The sequence below is a fragment of the Mytilus edulis genome, chromosome 2 (assembly GCF_963676685.1).
Source record: "Mytilus edulis chromosome 2, xbMytEdul2.2, whole genome shotgun sequence".
In the NCBI taxonomy this organism is placed as follows: domain Eukaryota; kingdom Metazoa; phylum Mollusca; class Bivalvia; order Mytilida; family Mytilidae; genus Mytilus; species Mytilus edulis.
The window spans coordinates 60330354-60347145 of record NC_092345.1 but is presented as its reverse complement, the minus strand read 5'-3'; the positions used below and the strand labels follow the sequence as shown (position 1 = coordinate 60347145).

The 16792-nt window shown below is 30.7% G+C and overlaps 2 protein-coding genes across 5 annotated transcripts in view; both read right to left on the bottom strand.

Annotated features, from left to right (window-relative positions):
- LOC139512567 (uncharacterized) overlaps positions 1–16792 on the bottom strand; it is a 136027-nt gene that overhangs the window by 53638 nt on the left and 65597 nt on the right. The window lies entirely within an intron of this gene.
- The window catches only part of LOC139512566 (uncharacterized), a 46254-nt gene that overhangs the window by 1985 nt on the left and 27477 nt on the right, over positions 1–16792 (bottom strand). For all 4 annotated transcript variants that reach the window (XM_071300285.1, XM_071300283.1, XM_071300281.1 and 1 more), the window contains 10 exons: positions 15561–15656; positions 13947–14045; positions 12767–12853; positions 12111–12256; positions 8889–9090; positions 8286–8402; positions 5981–6135; positions 3251–3367; positions 2110–2224; positions 1256–1349 (listed from right to left, as the gene is read on the bottom strand). In XM_071300285.1, coding sequence (XP_071156386.1) covers positions 1256–1349; positions 2110–2224; positions 3251–3367; positions 5981–6135; positions 8286–8402; positions 8889–9090; positions 12111–12256; positions 12767–12853; positions 13947–14045; positions 15561–15656 — 1228 coding nt within the window. The remainder of the gene's footprint in view (positions 1–1255; positions 1350–2109; positions 2225–3250; positions 3368–5980; positions 6136–8285; positions 8403–8888; positions 9091–12110; positions 12257–12766; positions 12854–13946; positions 14046–15560; positions 15657–16792) is intronic.

Below are 16792 nucleotides of genomic sequence, written 5' to 3'. Positions count from 1 at the left end.
TGAGAGAGAAAGAATGTCGTAATTCCAAGATATGGAAACGTTTAAAGGTACACAAACAGTTGACAAGGGCTTACCTCATCAGTTGGATACAAAGCTCACGTACATCCTACAAAATCTCAGAGTGGACGCGACAGTATATTTACACTTCCGCACAACGGACAGAATATAATTGTACTCCCTGTTACTGATAGCTTCTTCAAAGCCAATAACAACTTATACAACAAATCAAGTATCAAAAATATCAATAAGTATATATCCAAAACCTAATGGATTTAGTTAGTGTAAAGACGTCATTAACGGTCAGTGGAAAATATAAACTAGTAGAATGCCTAAATACAGAAATCGAAAAGTTGTACAGTCAATATGCATATGTATATGAATGAAATATACATTAATGTCCAATTTCAATAATATTCAGTTTTATTCATGCATGTTACAATTCCAGTAGGAATCGACAGCATTCAGATAGTGTTCCTATGAGTGAAATAAATACAAGCAACATTGTCTTTCTCTGTTTTTAATGCTCGACTACCACAGAAGGATGACATGTTTTTTTGTTCTGATCTGTTCGTCCCTCCTTCTGTAAGTCCCTCTGCACCTCCATGAATAAGTGCATCCGTCAGTGTCAGACTGATTTTTTGGTCAATGTTAAATATCCAGTTCAAAATTTAGATATCATTTTCATTATAATGTGAGCTATGTTCATACTTGCTAAATTAGGGTTTGGAACCCCATCGCAATTTTCATCGAAAATAAAAGAAATAAATAGCAGTGTCTGCACAGATTTTGATTTTAAATATTTGATATTGTAGTGGGGTTCTTTTTTTGGTATTTGCATGATTCCAATCACAACATAACCGAGTTGTACTTCCAATGAGACTTTTTTTTCTCATGCAGGTACTAGTATGATCGACACCAAGTGTTGCAAAACTCAATACAAATCTTTTAGGACTAAAACATCCCCGCAAAATAAACCATTAATGAACATTGATATGGTTTTAAATCTCAAGTTAGTTTTGAGTTAAATGATGCAATTCATCAACTTGAAGCTAAAAAAAAAGAGTATATTTTTTTCATGCAAACACAGTGTATACTACATGTATGTGCATAGCAGGCAATTTTTGCATATATTTCTGGTTTGTGCGTTCCTTCGTTCTTCCTGCCTAATGTTAATCAGCACTGTATTCTCATGAAAAGTTAAACAATATTTTACAAATTGAATGGAAAATAAAATAAAGTGCTTTATTATACATACGCATCATCACATAGTTCTGGCTTCTTCATTTTAGTGCCACGTTTAACCACACTAGGTACGTCTGTGTTTTGTATGCCTGGGTATGGTGTTTCACCTTTAGAAATTGAATATTGTCTTATTAAACTGTACATAAAAATATGGGTATGTGGTATACATTTAGTCAAAATAAAAGTATATAGAAACGAAACTTTTTGAAAGTTATAAATGCTTTTCAAGGACTCCCGTACATTGTGTAGGTAGTTTGTTTCTATGGAAAACGTTTGGTCTACCCAACATACCCATGTAAAATAGTTGGTAAATTCATCTTCATGGTAATATGAAGACAGAAGTTTTTGCACTACAAAGTCTAGTCTGAGATAATAAGATCTTATTAATTTATCTATATACTTACATAATTTTTTAAATACTGCAGAATTGTTCTAATTTTGCAGTATCAGGAACTCTTGTAATATTTACGACTTATGTAACTTATGAAAAACTTGTTTGAAGCATTTGGACATAAAATATCTCATTAATGCGTTTGCTATGTATAAATTTTTGTTTGTTAGCATGCGTTTTTCTTCTTCTAAACAACTAAACTGTACTTTTTAAATTGAGCATAACTTAAGCTAGCTAGGTCTTTTAAACTGAAATTAAAAGTTTGAAGCATTTTGACTTAAAATATCTTATAAATGCGTTTGCTAACTTTTGTGTTTGTTAGCATTTTTTTCTTCTAAATAATTAAACACCATTGCATAGTTTACCGAGTACAGCCTACAACATAAAGCATATCTTTCTTTATAATCGTGTCTGTATTTTTAATTGTTTCTAAACCAAACTCTGAAAACTTTAAAAATGAAGATATAAGGGTTTACCAAGAGAAAATATTTCCCACATAACGATACCATAAGACCACACATCACTCAACTCATTTGCATATTTAGTTGTTTTCATGCATTCTGGAGCCATCCATTTAATTGGTATTCTCTCCTACAAAACAAAATATGAAATCTCTCATGTATAGAAATAAAACATCATCATTGGCATATATACTAGTAACAGAAATTTTATCGTTTCTCAAATAACTTTTTGTCTTTCTTTCAGTAAGTATCAGTGAAATTTATTTAATGATTTTTTATAGTCATTCGAATTTCATTGAAACCCGTTAACGGACATTCCGTTGTCATATATTCTACTTTGTGTCGTTTGGTTGCTGTCACATTGATAAACAAATATATGTCAATGATTAGCATTTACAATTTAGTCAACGAGGGACGAAAGATACCAGAGGGAGAGTCAAACTCATAGATTGAAAATAAACTGACAACGCCATGGCTAAAACAGAAAAAGAAAAACAGACAAATGTTTTTGTCCATCTGATGAGTTAAGCCTTTTTCAACTGAGTTTTATAGTTTGTTCTTATATTGTACTGTTATACCACTGTCCCAGGTTATGGGAGGGTTGGGATCCCGCTAACATGTTTAATCCCGTCTCATTATGTACATGTATGTATGTGCCTGTCCCAAGTCAGGAGCCTGTAATTTAGTGGTTGTTGTTTGTTTTAAATGTGTTACCTTTTTGTTTTTCGTTCTTTTTTTGTACATAAATAAGGCGGTTAGTTTTCTCGTTTGAATTGTTTTACAAATATATATAATTGTCATTTCGGGGCCTTTTATAGCTGTTACCGCGGTATGGGGTTTGCTCATTGTTGAAGGGCGAACGGTGACCTATAGTTGTTAATTTCTGTGTCATTTTGGTCTCTTGTGGAGAGTTGTCTCATTGGCAATCATACCACATTTTCTTTTCTTTTTTTAAATAATAGAACAGAAGACAAAACACAGAAAACAAGTCAGTATATCAGTTTATCGATTACCCCCTTCTCCAAAATAAAACATGCATACAAAAGGAAACCAGTTAGTTATGCTATATTTGAAGGGTTTTGATGACATCATCTGAAAAGATCTGGTGTTGAAAGTTGTCTATAATAATATCTTTACTTATCTAAATGATATTTACTGATTTTTTTGTGTCTCCTGTTTCGTCTGTTTCCGGATCGGGGCCAAATCCTGTGATTTTCGGAACATACTGATCGTTGAGTAACACATTTCGTGCTGCTAAACGCCTATGTACCACCTAAAACAATAATAAATTTGTGTTTATAAGAAAAAAAGGTAAACTTTTTGCTATGTTGCTATAAAAAAGGTATGACACAATTTTTTTTATTCCACACCAATGACTTTTACTGAAAGTCCTCGAATCTTTACTAACGCTAATAAAACCATAGAATAATATGCGTTCTTAATGGTTTTATTAGCATTAGTAAAGATTCGAGGACTTTCAGTAAAAGTCATTGGTGTGGAATAAAAAAAATTGTGTCATACCTTTTTTATAGCAACATAGCAAACATTTATGCGTATTTCCGAATTCTGAATAATTTATAAAAGACAATAGGTTCAAGATGACATTTTCAAACATTTTAGTAAAATTTCAGTACTATTTTAACACTTTTGAACAGCACATTTAAATTATATTGGAAGCATCTATATATATACTTTTTTGCGTTAAAAATTAATTCATTTGTTTAATGATTGTTTTCCAATGCAAAATTTAATAAAAACGTGTGAAATTTGTCATATAATTGCCTCCAAAGAAATCGACAATATCTATTTTGATTACCAAATGTCTATGATGAGTTTATATGCATAGGCCTCTTAATAAACACATTTGATATACAACATGTATTTATGGTACAATGCATGATTGTCAATGAGACAATTTACCCCAAGAGCCGAAATGACATGGATTAAAGTATGGCCTTAAAAAAATAGCAGATTCCAACTATTTAAAATCTTCGAGTGTAATAAAAACAATAGTTATATGCCTTACACAAAAGGCGAAAAGCAGTTTATACATTGATAACAATCTTCCTGTAAAACCATCACGGAAACATGTTTTAAACTTTTGTTTTCAAAAATGCAATCAATATTACTAAGTCCATGACAAAATTATCATTATCATTTATTCATAAAACTAGTGAAAATAAATTTTTTTTGACAGAATTTTAAAATGAAAAGTTAGAGTGGGGTGCTCATTTTCGCCATAATTTTCCATGTTTTCTGTAGTTCATGTTCAAGTCTTTATGTTTTTGAAGTATACTGATATTTCTATATGAAGATAACATCAAAATCAAAATATTCTTAGCTTGAACATATGTTTCTGTAAAAAAAAAATCACAAGAAAAGTTAGAGTAAAGGCTATCTAAAATTTTCGGATGTTTTTTCAAAGGGGGACACACATTCGTAGTTTTTACACATCTATTTAAAACTAAATAACTGCAGCTTTAAACAATAATTATCAAATCAATTTCATTATAGATGAATAGCAGACATTTCAAACGTGTAAAGAACTGAAAGGAGTAGGTTCAGTAAGACCCCTTTTTGGCCCCAAAATAGAGTAACTTTACAAAATTGTGAAAATGTAGTCTTTTAGCTATTAGTTGAAAAGAAGAATGCTTCTGCTACATAAATATGGGCTATCATAATAAAATTTCAGCATTTTAGTTAAATTTTAGACGGTTTCCGTCTCAAATAAAAGTGACCGCATTCGTGTTGATTCATAATATTTATATGTTAGTTGTATTTGATGATAATACATAACATATATAAATGTTGAAGATGAACACGGATGCGGCCACTTTCATTTTTGACAAAAATCAACTGAAAAGTTACGTTTTTTGGCATATTTGAAGAATTTTCTTATTTAAGCTTGAATCGGAGCGTTTGTAATGACTTAATTAGTTAAAATCTTTCACATAAACTAATTGAAACAATCTAAATAAACACTTAAGTGATTAAAAAGTGTCCACACTGTTTCGTAAGATGAACCTGAAAATTGAGGCCAAAATCGGTCCTTACCGGACCGACTCCTTTATGGCAATCAGTCAAAGAAGTATTAAAAAATACTTCTTTGAAATCATTATTTCATTCAGGAAATTGGCCGAAAATTTTTCGGTCTTTTGCGGTAAGTGTCGAAATTTTGTCTCAGTTTAAAAAATAATCATATTTGTTGTAATTATATAATTTACTGGCATATTTCTTCCATTTCACCCATCCTTTGAAGTTTTTACACCTCAAAATCTTAAAAATAAAAAAAGTTGTGTCCCCGGTGAATATGAGCGCACCACTCTACATGTGATAAGAATTGCAAATATGGTTATATTTCTACATCACTTGATTTCAGCTAGTGAAAAACTGTGTAGGTAATAACCATACCACATCTTTTAAAGCACATTTTACTCGAACTGCTAAATGAAACACCCCTTCTTAGCTTTTACTTCGATGAACAGTCAAAAAGCAAAAATAGAAACAAATTGAACCCATTCGATGCAATTTTATACATGATTGTCTAAATTTAATGCATATTTTACAAATGTTGGCCAGATATATGAATGCTAAAAAGCACATACTAGTACATTAATTTGAACACAGGCAACAGTGAGAAGATAAATCAATGATTTTTCGTCAAAATCTAATTAGCTCTGTTATACAATGTAGTGTTATATTATCTTCGCTGCTCCGCCATTTTTTATGAAGGCAAAACGAAATTAATTTGCAAATAATTGATAATTTTTATATCTGTAATACCATCCACGTATTGTGTTGCTTTTATTTAACCAATATTAGTTTCGTCGTTCTTCATTAAATTGCAAACAGATATTTCCTTTAATGTCTGCAGGAAATACTTTACCTGCTGAGAGGATAAATAATCCATTCCTTCACAAATACCAAGTGTTATTCGGAACAATCTTTCCTCTAATTCCACAGTGACGTTTGATCTAACGGATTCTAGAAAGTCCTTCAGAACTCCTTGAGAACAATATTCTAAAACCATGATAGGACCACCTACAAAACAGAATTCTTGTCAAGTTGTAAATTAAGCTACTCTCAACGGAGTTGTGGTTACATATGTTATTTGTTCTTTTTTTGATAATCCTTCCACTATGTCTTTTAATTACACGAATAAACTTATTATAGATACCAGGATTGAAAGTGTGTACGCCAGACGCGCGTTTTGTTTTAAAAACACCCACCAGTGACGCTCAAATAAAAAAAAGATAAAAAAAAAGCCAAATAATGAACAAAATTGAAGAAAATTGAGGACTTATAATTCTTAAAAGTTTGGCAAAGTATCACTGAACCATTTTAAACGAAACTATTCAATAATATTAACCATCATATGCATAATTAAATTGGGGAATGACATTTTTACGATGGTTGCCATGCCATGGAAACTACAAAAAAGTACAAAAAAAAAAACAAATATAAATTCAAAATCTTAAAGTACAAGAACAAACTGGATGAAACTTTTAGGAAATGAGATATTATGGTGGTATTGGTACAAAACGTGGGTGAGATTCTTTTTGATATAGGGATATTGATTGGGGATACGGATGCAATACAAAATTGCATATTGTTACAAATTGCTTGACATTGTTCCAAATAAATTCCCAATCTGTGTTTTTGGTATAGTTTTGAATGTGGTCCGAGACCACAATTGTCGTCCCTTGAATATAGTCCCTAGTGTTAACAGTGGGTTACTTGCCAATAATTTTTATACCCCTTCCAAATTTATTTCTCCATGTTTAATGCCTCAAATTGTAAGTAGGGGGGTGAAATTACACTGTAAAAAAATTTGGGTCCAGAATTTTACAGGAAAGTAGTGATTCGGTCCAGCTGAAAAAGGTTAAAAATTAGCACTTCGGAAGCTGTCAAAAGATTTCAAGACACCCTAAACACAAAATTGTCCATATTTTGAGTTTGAGGCGATGAAGTTTTCTATAATTTTGATATAATTTGTCCCAAAAGTAGTACAACACACTGTAAACATTTCATTGAGAAAGCGCAGGTGGGATTTTTTTAATTTTCATTTATGTTCTAAAAGAAATGCACTACGAATTAATTGTGTTCTCGGACCATGTGTTTCGTCTAATCAGATTTTGTTCTACATGCATAGTAGTGAGTGTATATAGTATGAGCTGACTATGTATCCCTGGTAGGAACTTTATATGAACTATTACAATGCATAATAAAAAATCTCAATTCTCAAATACCAATCATTTAATTTTGTTTTCTAAACTTTAAACATGTTATATATGCACTTTGCTTAATTCATTGCCATTTACGTAACGTAATAGGATCGTTGGGTCATTAACCTGTTGTTGTGTTAGTGGAAAATATTACGTGCCATGGTGTGTAGTCTATGGTCAAGAATGAGTTAAGGTGATAAAATGAATAATTTCCAAATGCAGGAAAACGGTAGAATATACCATGTGATGTTTTTTTTATAATTCACATGTAGTTTGTTAATGATTAATACGTAGCAGTCGTAGATTGTATATTCCTTTTTCGCGGTGGAGCAGAAATTGTATCTGGTAACAATTAACATACTCTGAAGTTTGAAAATAAAGCTGTGGAGAAAAGAGAACTACGGTTTTATAGACACTTTTCTCATTGTTATACTTTTGGTCATGATAGCCTGTTAGACGTCATAGTAATCTCGAGCTACTTATACAAAATTTCGTCTATTTTCAATTATAATTCATAACTTGTATCATGTTTACGACCATAAGTAAAAATTAAAGTGGACACAATTTAACTCAAATCTAAATCTATGGAATCATATCTTTACAATAACTTTGTATAATCCCTTAGAACATTGAGTCGTACTCCTTGGTGGTTCAAGCATATCAAATTACATACGATTTACAGATATCGTTTCGAGCATATTATCACTTCCTCTGAAAGTTTGTTGAAATGTTTACCTAGTTAGCCATCAGCATACTCCTATCAATATATTTGTTTTAAAGTCGCCAGCAAAGGGGGAGTAAAGTTTAATAACATTTATTGATCAATCATAAAAATTCTGTTTGTATTAGGCCTTACACCATGTTGCATGGAGTGAACCTTAGGAGTGGTTCTAGAAATGCATGTCGTATGTACCGCAATCGAAAGCATACTTGTTTATAGCAATTCATAAAACCGTCTATACTCACGAATGTCATCGTTGACAGAACCAATAAAATCCAAGATATTTTTGTGATGTCCAATTTTTGACCCATAAAAGTTGATCTTCCCTTTCATCTTAATGACATTATCTTCATTCTGATCATCTTCAAGAAGAGAAATAAACGTGCATTTAAGTCTAATGTTTCAACATAAAATCATTCAAAAACGATAGTACAACTATTTCAGTATTTTATTAAATAAAAATATATCTATTTCATCAGGGAAAACAACATAATTCTTACTTACATTTATTGTAAATGAAACATTCAAACGAGGCTATTAATATCACAATGCATAGATGCGAAACTAATAAACGACGTTTGAAATACAAATACACTAATTCTTTTAACAACGAACATAATCGTTTTTGTTATATGAAGGATTTTGATGTGTTGATGGTAGAACTTTTTATAGTTTCTGTTTTGATAATTTAACGTATGTCCATAATCTATTATCAAAGGCGATGTTGCATTCTCAATTTCTTCCAAAACATGGTCGTTGGTGTTATTTAAACGTTGAAATTTAATTCTCCTGAATTGTAATATATTTACCAACTTAAGAGATTAATATTAATATCATTTAAACATTACCTTTTAAAGTTTTAGCCACAACTTTTTTGACTTCATAATGGTTAAAGTATTGAGCCAAATAAATTATGGCGAATCGTCCACGTGCAAGTTCTGTTTCTAAAGATAAATCTTGTCTTGAAATTATCCACTCATCTTGTCCTTGTGTTTCCATTGCACCATAAAAATATATATCATCATCGTTATTCGACATATGAGCTCTGTTCTGAAATGAAGAGTTGAAACAAAATGCTCAAGTTGGGTTTATTTTGTTCCAATTTCAATTTTTATAATATTGACCGTAGTTAAATATTATAATAATGAATTTGATAAATGCTATTCTCCAATTTCTCATTTCCCAATGTCAAAGTTTAGTACTATATCTAAGTTATTAATATTCTTAGTATGTTAATAGATCTTTACTATTTTTACTGAATTATCTTCATATTCATCCTGCAGTATGTAACATTTTTACAATTTTTTTTCATAAAACAAACAAGTTATATGTGCATTTTCATATCTATTCGATGTATCATTTTATCATACTTATTACAAAACATTAGATTTAATATCTATGTGTGATAAAACAACTAAAACATCGGATCGGCCTTTCTATGAAATGATAAAGAATGTAAATGCAATTGGCACAAAAGTCGAAAACAAAACAACCAAAGGAGTAGGTTCAGTAAGACCCCTTTTTGGCCCCAAAATATAGCAGTTTTACAAAATTATGAAAGTGTAGTCTTTTAGCTATTTAATTGAAAGTAGAATACTTCTGCTATATAAATATGGGCTGTTTTTGACAAAACAACGCACATATGTCGGGTACTAGAATCATTAAGTCATGCTAAATTACTGAAATCTTAACAATTCTAGCATTTTAGTCAAATTTTAGACGGTTTCCGTCTTAAATAAAAGTAGCCGCATTCGTGTTCATTCATAATATTGAAATGTAAGTCGTATTTGATGATAATGCATAACATATATAAAGATTGAGGATGAAAACGGATGCGGCCACTTTCATATTTGACAAAAACCATCTGAAAAGAGACGTTTTTTTGCATATTTGGTAGATTTTTCATATTTAAGCTTGAATCGGAGCGTTTTTAATGACTAAATCAGTTATATCTTTAACATAAACTAATTGAATCAATTGAAATAGACACTTAAGTGTTTTTTTTAAAAAGTGTCCAAAAATAATTCGTTAGATGAACCTGAAATGTGAGGCCAAAATCGGCCCATACCGGACCTACTCCTTTCATTCAAAGTAAAATATGATGCATTGTTGAATTACATACATTTATTCTACATTCACTATGAATAATAATGAAGACTACTAATTTTTCAAAATTGTGTGTAGCTTTGATTAATTAAAAACATATAATGTAGTAAACGCTATGGAAACATATTGAAACAAACACCATTGAAAGTTCCAAACACTCAATGTACTAATAAAAAACCAGTTCGACGGCAAGTGTTGTTCTACGGGAAAACTATAAGTATTTTATTTTTATATTTAATACTTTCGAAAGTAAAACGATCCAAAACAAATATGTACATGTTTGTACAAATAAGCACATGTATACCGTTTATAAACGATTCCAAACTGAATTTTTTTTTATATGTAGAGATTTCAATTTATTCATGTGAAGACAATCAAACGAAATTTAGAAAAAAAAATCAAAAAAATAGTAAATAAAATCATCATAGATACCAGGATCGGAATAATAGTGTTAATACATATCCATATGCATACAAAATACATAACATAGAACTAGGAAGACGTGGTGTGATTTGCAACGAATCAACTTACTACCAGAGACCAATATTTTTAGTGGTCAAGAAATATAGGGTACCGTAATGATTTAAATAAAATGCAAAACCTATACTGCAAATTAGCTTTAAAAGACCCCGAAATGGTAAATGTTAAACAAATCAAAACAAGAAAACTAACGGTCTGATTATTGTACAAAAGAATTCACGAAAAAGAAATATGATATACAGTAACAAACTACATCCACTAAATTACATGATCCTCATTTGGAACTGGCAAATACAAATAATGGCAGTCTGAAAACTGTTTTCTGGCGCCAAACTCATCCTCATGGTTTAACAGTTAAACAGAACAAATTTAAAAAATCTGTTGAAAAGAGCATAATTTCATGTTTTTCTCTGACTGTTTAGGAAGTCTTTACACTTAATCCATTGGATGTTGAATGTGTATTGATTGGTAATTTAATATGGAATGCAGGACTTTTTGCAATTGTTAAGGGTTTGGAACTAGCTGTCCTTAACTGCGAGTATTCTCAGTGTCGTTTTGTTTGTGGGATATACAAGTAGGTGTTTTTGTCAGATGTATTTCTAAATTGTATCCTTTGGATGGGTTAAGCCTTTTTTAACTGATTTTTATAATTATTGTTATGTTGTACTGTTACACCAGGCCACTGTATAAGGTTAGGGGAGGTTGGGATTCCTCTAACATGTTAACTTTTTACCCCTCCCCATTCTGTATATATGTGTCTGTCGCAAGTCAGGCACAAGTATTTCTGTAATTGTCGTTTGTTGCTGTATTACATACTTGTATTTGTTTTTCATTCATTTTGTTTCATTTATTAGGTCGTTAGTTTTCGCGTATGATTTGTTTTACATTTGTAATTTTGGAAGACATTTATTAATGAATATGTGGTATGGGCTTTGTTCATTGTTGAAGGCTGTACGGTTAACTATAGTTGTTAATTTCTGTGTCATTCGGTTTTTTGTGAAGAGTTTAACGATTGGCAATCACACTACGTCTTTTTTTATATTAACCCATCAGATTGATACATAGCACACATAAGCCCTAACAATAACACAAAAGTACAGATATGAGAGTACTTGCAGTTATTTATATTTAGTTCAATGCCAATAACAAATAAATCAAGTGACTAAGACTCACATGTCAATCCATACGCATTAAACATCCAAACGATTTAGTGTAAAGACGTCATAATGAATTTGCCTGTACAAAGTTTTTTTTTATCAAAAATAACACTAAGCATGTATTGCATCGGTGGAACCAAACTAGTTTTCTTAACTTAAGTCCTTAAAATTAAGATTTTTATTATTTTTTTACAGAAGTATCCATATTCCGCGTCAGTCAAGAAAAAATAATTATATATTATTTAAATATAACCATAGTGTTATTCATATTTTGATACATGTGTTACTGATACCAGTTAATTTAACTTTCCCATAAAGTATATTTACATTTCCACTGGATGTGTCCCGTACTCTGATGGTATTTCTGATAGTTCGCATGCCAGCAGTAACTCTTTGTTTAACTGGTTGCAGTCTTCCGGTTCTCCAAAGAAACATGAATAAAGCAACAACAATAAGCAGTATAAAACATAAACCTGAAATATCACAATATTATCCATATTAAAAAAAAACATTGTTAGCCTACATCGTAAACTAAAGTTTTGGAAAAAGATACTGTTTATTAATACAGGTCATTTAAACGAAAAGAAAAATGAGTTAAAGTCAAGTATTGTAATCGTACGAATTAGATTCAAATTTGCTTTGCAATTAATTTCTGCACCGACAATTTATATGTTTTATCCCTTTTAAAGAAAACTATCATTTTCAAGAAATTAAGAATCATAGTTGTCTTTTTTCCGATTTACCTTCACCAGGAACACTCAGGAAGGCTATGGATGAATAAATATATTTACATGCAAGGAGCAACATTTAAAACTCGAATAAGGCATCGCCATCGCTGTGATTTGTAATATTTTCCCTTGTCATTTTCACATTTTTTTACAATCAATTTGCAGTCTGCCGCAAATGAGGTTTTCGTAATTGACACTAAAACTTGTCAATGAATATTTGACACTATCGAAGATTGTCATGGCAAATGTTCTTACTTGCAACTATTGCAACGAAAAGGTTCTTTGAAAGTCCTGCTATTACATTCACATGGGTTTGAGTGTACACAGGAGCCATTTCCGCCACTACAATTGTAAACGAAAAAGATTATAGAAAGTGATTTGCTATTTTTTTGTTATCAGAATGTCAATAGTTATCAACAAAACCAAAAACACATAGAAACTATTGCTTTCTTAAAAAAAAATTCCGGAAAATTAAAGAGGATATATTGTTAATCACATTAACGGTACAATTTTTCTGCACCAGATGCGCATTTAGACAAAACATGTCTCTTCAGTGATGCTCGTGGCCAAAATATTTGAAATCCAAAGTTTATATAAAAGATGGAGAGCTATAATTCAAAAGATCCAAAAAGTATAGCCAAATCCGTGAAAGGAATCAGAGCTTTGCATGATGGACATACATTCCTTAATTTATAATAATTTCTAACAATTTGTAAAAGCAAATTTGAATAACACAAACAATCCGTATTTTCATGCGTTTATATACATTTGAATTATAGAATGTGATTTGGTATCTTTCGGATATGAAAAACTTGCATGAAGACGTTTTATTTCACTTTCTGAACTTGAAAAGGACAAAGATACATCATAGGTTGAGGGCTCTAAAAAAAGTTCAACCTGATCTAACCGTAGTTGATTGCTGTTTTTACCGTGACATTTTCTTCATAATAATATGTGAATGCAATGAAACTTGTCATTAATGTTGTTGTATTACAATCTGATTTAAACTAGTAACATTTAAGCGAAAGAAAGTTTTATCATATCATACATTAGCAATAAGTTGAACTTGTGGTAAATTTTGCGTTCAGGCTTGCAACATTTCAGTGTGACACAATTCAGACGGTTTGAATTTATACGGAGTTTATATCATTACACCATGTAACATGACATCACGTATATCTACATAAACGTAAGAATACATTATGAAAAATAGTTTTCATTAATTGTTGAATGATCGTTTTTAAATTTGACCACGAAAACATTACATAGAATTCTTGCTCACGGAGTAAGTGGAAATTTGTGTTTAAGTTGTGCCACTTATGACAATTTAAAAACCATTTTTATTAATAAATCAGCGTCCTCGAAAAGATGGCTGATCAGTACACTGTCTTTAGATTTTTAAAAAGCATAAACATCGCACGTATTTGATACTTACAATTGACTTCACACAAACCTCCGTCGTACCCATTTTCGCATAAACATTTGTCAGCTGCGTAACAAGTTCCATTATTCTTACATTCAGGATTACATACAGCTACAAATAGATAGACATAATCGTAAAGAAAAATTCATATTTAAAACTACAAGTGCCCAACTCCTTAGATATTATGAATCCTTTTTAGAATTTTAGGGATTTTGCTGCTTTTGTATTAACCCCACACATATACAACAATACCCGAAATATGAAGTCAAAGCATACACTGGTATAGGAAAACTAAAACACAAATCCAATTGTTAAGGTCAACAGGTACAAAAAGGAACTGCGTAATGCTATAAGGAATTTCAAAAGATTATGTGGAAAATTAAAAGGAATTGGATACAAACACATGAACTTATCACGCTGCTTATATTAAAAGATAAAAAGAGTAAGATAAAATGATATATAAAGAGCGATATTAAATTAGAATTAAGATGAATATGTGTATTTTCATGATTTATAACCTGAAGGATGTACACCTCTGAGGAGCCAAACATTTCTAGAATTAAACTTTTTTTCTAAACCTGATTTTTGGTTTCATATGACTGTGAAGAAATAATTGGTGAAGAAAAAATCATATGGGGGTTTTACTTCTTTTTCTGCTACGGCCCTTTGAAAGTACATAATTTTGATTATTTTCCCCATTTTTCATCATTTTTTACCCATTTTAGGGCTATTATCGTGAAAAAAAAATACAGTTCAACAATTAAACTTTTTCTCATACTCTTCATAAATATGCAGTGGACCAATCTGAATAAATTCATATAAAAAAAAACCTATAAGAAGGCGTTAATATAAGATAGTTTTATCATATGTTAATGCTTTTATGTGTCAAATTTACCATGTTGTCAATTTTGTAAAATTGTGATTTTTTCCAGTTTAAAGAACAAAATGCATATCATTTCAACTTCTTTGTTATAAATGATTGGAAAAATACATATCTAAGAAAATTGAAAAGAAAAAGTTATATGGGATGTACATGTTTCTGGTAAAATTACCCCTCACCCATTTTCTCAAAATTGTGGCTAAAAGACTGACTAGATTATTATTAACATTTGAAAATTTTATTACTCAAAAACTACAGCTTATTGGAAATACTCATTTCCCCCCAGAGTTAAGTTTGATTATGATGTTTATCAAATTCATTGCTACTTTCCACTTGTGCCCCATGCTTTGGAAATAATTTCACAACGAAATTTCAATGTGACTGGATGAGACTGAAACGTCAGAAGAATACATCTTTAATCAACCTAGAAACTAAGAACAATCATGAGAATATATAGGTTGGAAAATATATTAGTTATTTATTTACATCGAAGTGAATCGGTTTTCTGAATCTGGTTCGCAAATAAGATTTTATGCATTACATTGTCAACTATGCAATTGGGAGTCAAATAAGGATGAAATATTAGTGACTTTGGGACAAACAATCTACGTTTTCAGTTTTGAGTTATTATTTTCCTTCAGGAGATTTAACAAAATATTCAAGAATGTAAATATATATATGTACTATCATAAGTTTTTGTTTAGTTTTCGAACATAAATATACCTGATGTACTAGTATATACTTACGAATATCACATATATCTCCTTTATAACCTACAAGGCATCGGCATTGGTTTGTATTGTGACATGTTCCATTGTTCTGACATTCTGGAGTGCATGTCACTAAAACAATTGAAAAAAAAAACATATTTAAATTACTTAAAATAAGGTACTACACATTAATTTAACTCGCACTAAGCTTGTCTCTAGCGGGATACTGTTAAAGTACTTTTATTCGATGGGTACCAATTTTCGTGGTTTTCCTGGATGACTTTATCCACGAATTTAATTGTCCAACGAAATAAAACAACCATTGTCCAAATCCAGACTTGGAAAGATTCCCATGAAGGTTTGACTACTATATGATCTAGAGAATATATTGAATAACCTCGAAACTTGGAGTATTTTAATTGCAGTCACAGTATTACAACTTTATGCAGGATTATACTCATTTAATCTTTAATACTAGTAACCTAAACTGTACAACTTTTGATCATTTTATTCTCATAAATTTTTTTTTTCGATGAAAGTCAGATTTCAGGTATTGATATTCTAGAATGATAAAGTGTTCATTTTATATCCTCATAGTTCTCGTATATATGGGAAATAATAATTTCATGCTGGGCTTGATTTTGATAAGAATTATTTGACAATTCAAGATACGTTTATAGCATTTGTTTATGATCCTGATTTCTTTAGGTGACATGGTTATTGCCTAATTAACACCTTTGATGGTCCTTTATCTGTTGATCACTTTATCTTGGGTTGATAAGTGTTGTCACTACGATTTAGATGGATCAATGTTTACTTTGCAATTTCCGTCAATTCAGACTATTTGTAACCTTCGTTTCGAAGGCTTTAATTTTTTACTTTTTTTTTTGGAAACTAAAATCCACGAATTTTAAAACCCACGAACATGTAAATATTATAATGTAGTAATATCGAACGATCGTGCGTGTGTAAGCAATTACCCTTTTCGTTCTTTTGAAGAAAAAACAATTTTTGTAAGGTCCTTTTCGAGCTTCAACATATTGTGAAAAAAGCTTCATGTAATGGGTCCTAGCTACAACTTGCATTTACTTTACTTTATTTTATACGGTCCTTTTCGAGCTTCAATATATTGTACAAAAGCTACATGTAATGGGTCCTAGCTACAACTTGCATTTACTTTACTTTATTTTATACGGTCCTTTTCGAGCTTCAACATATTGTAAAAAAGCTACATGTAATGGGTCCTAGCTACACCTTGCATTTACTTC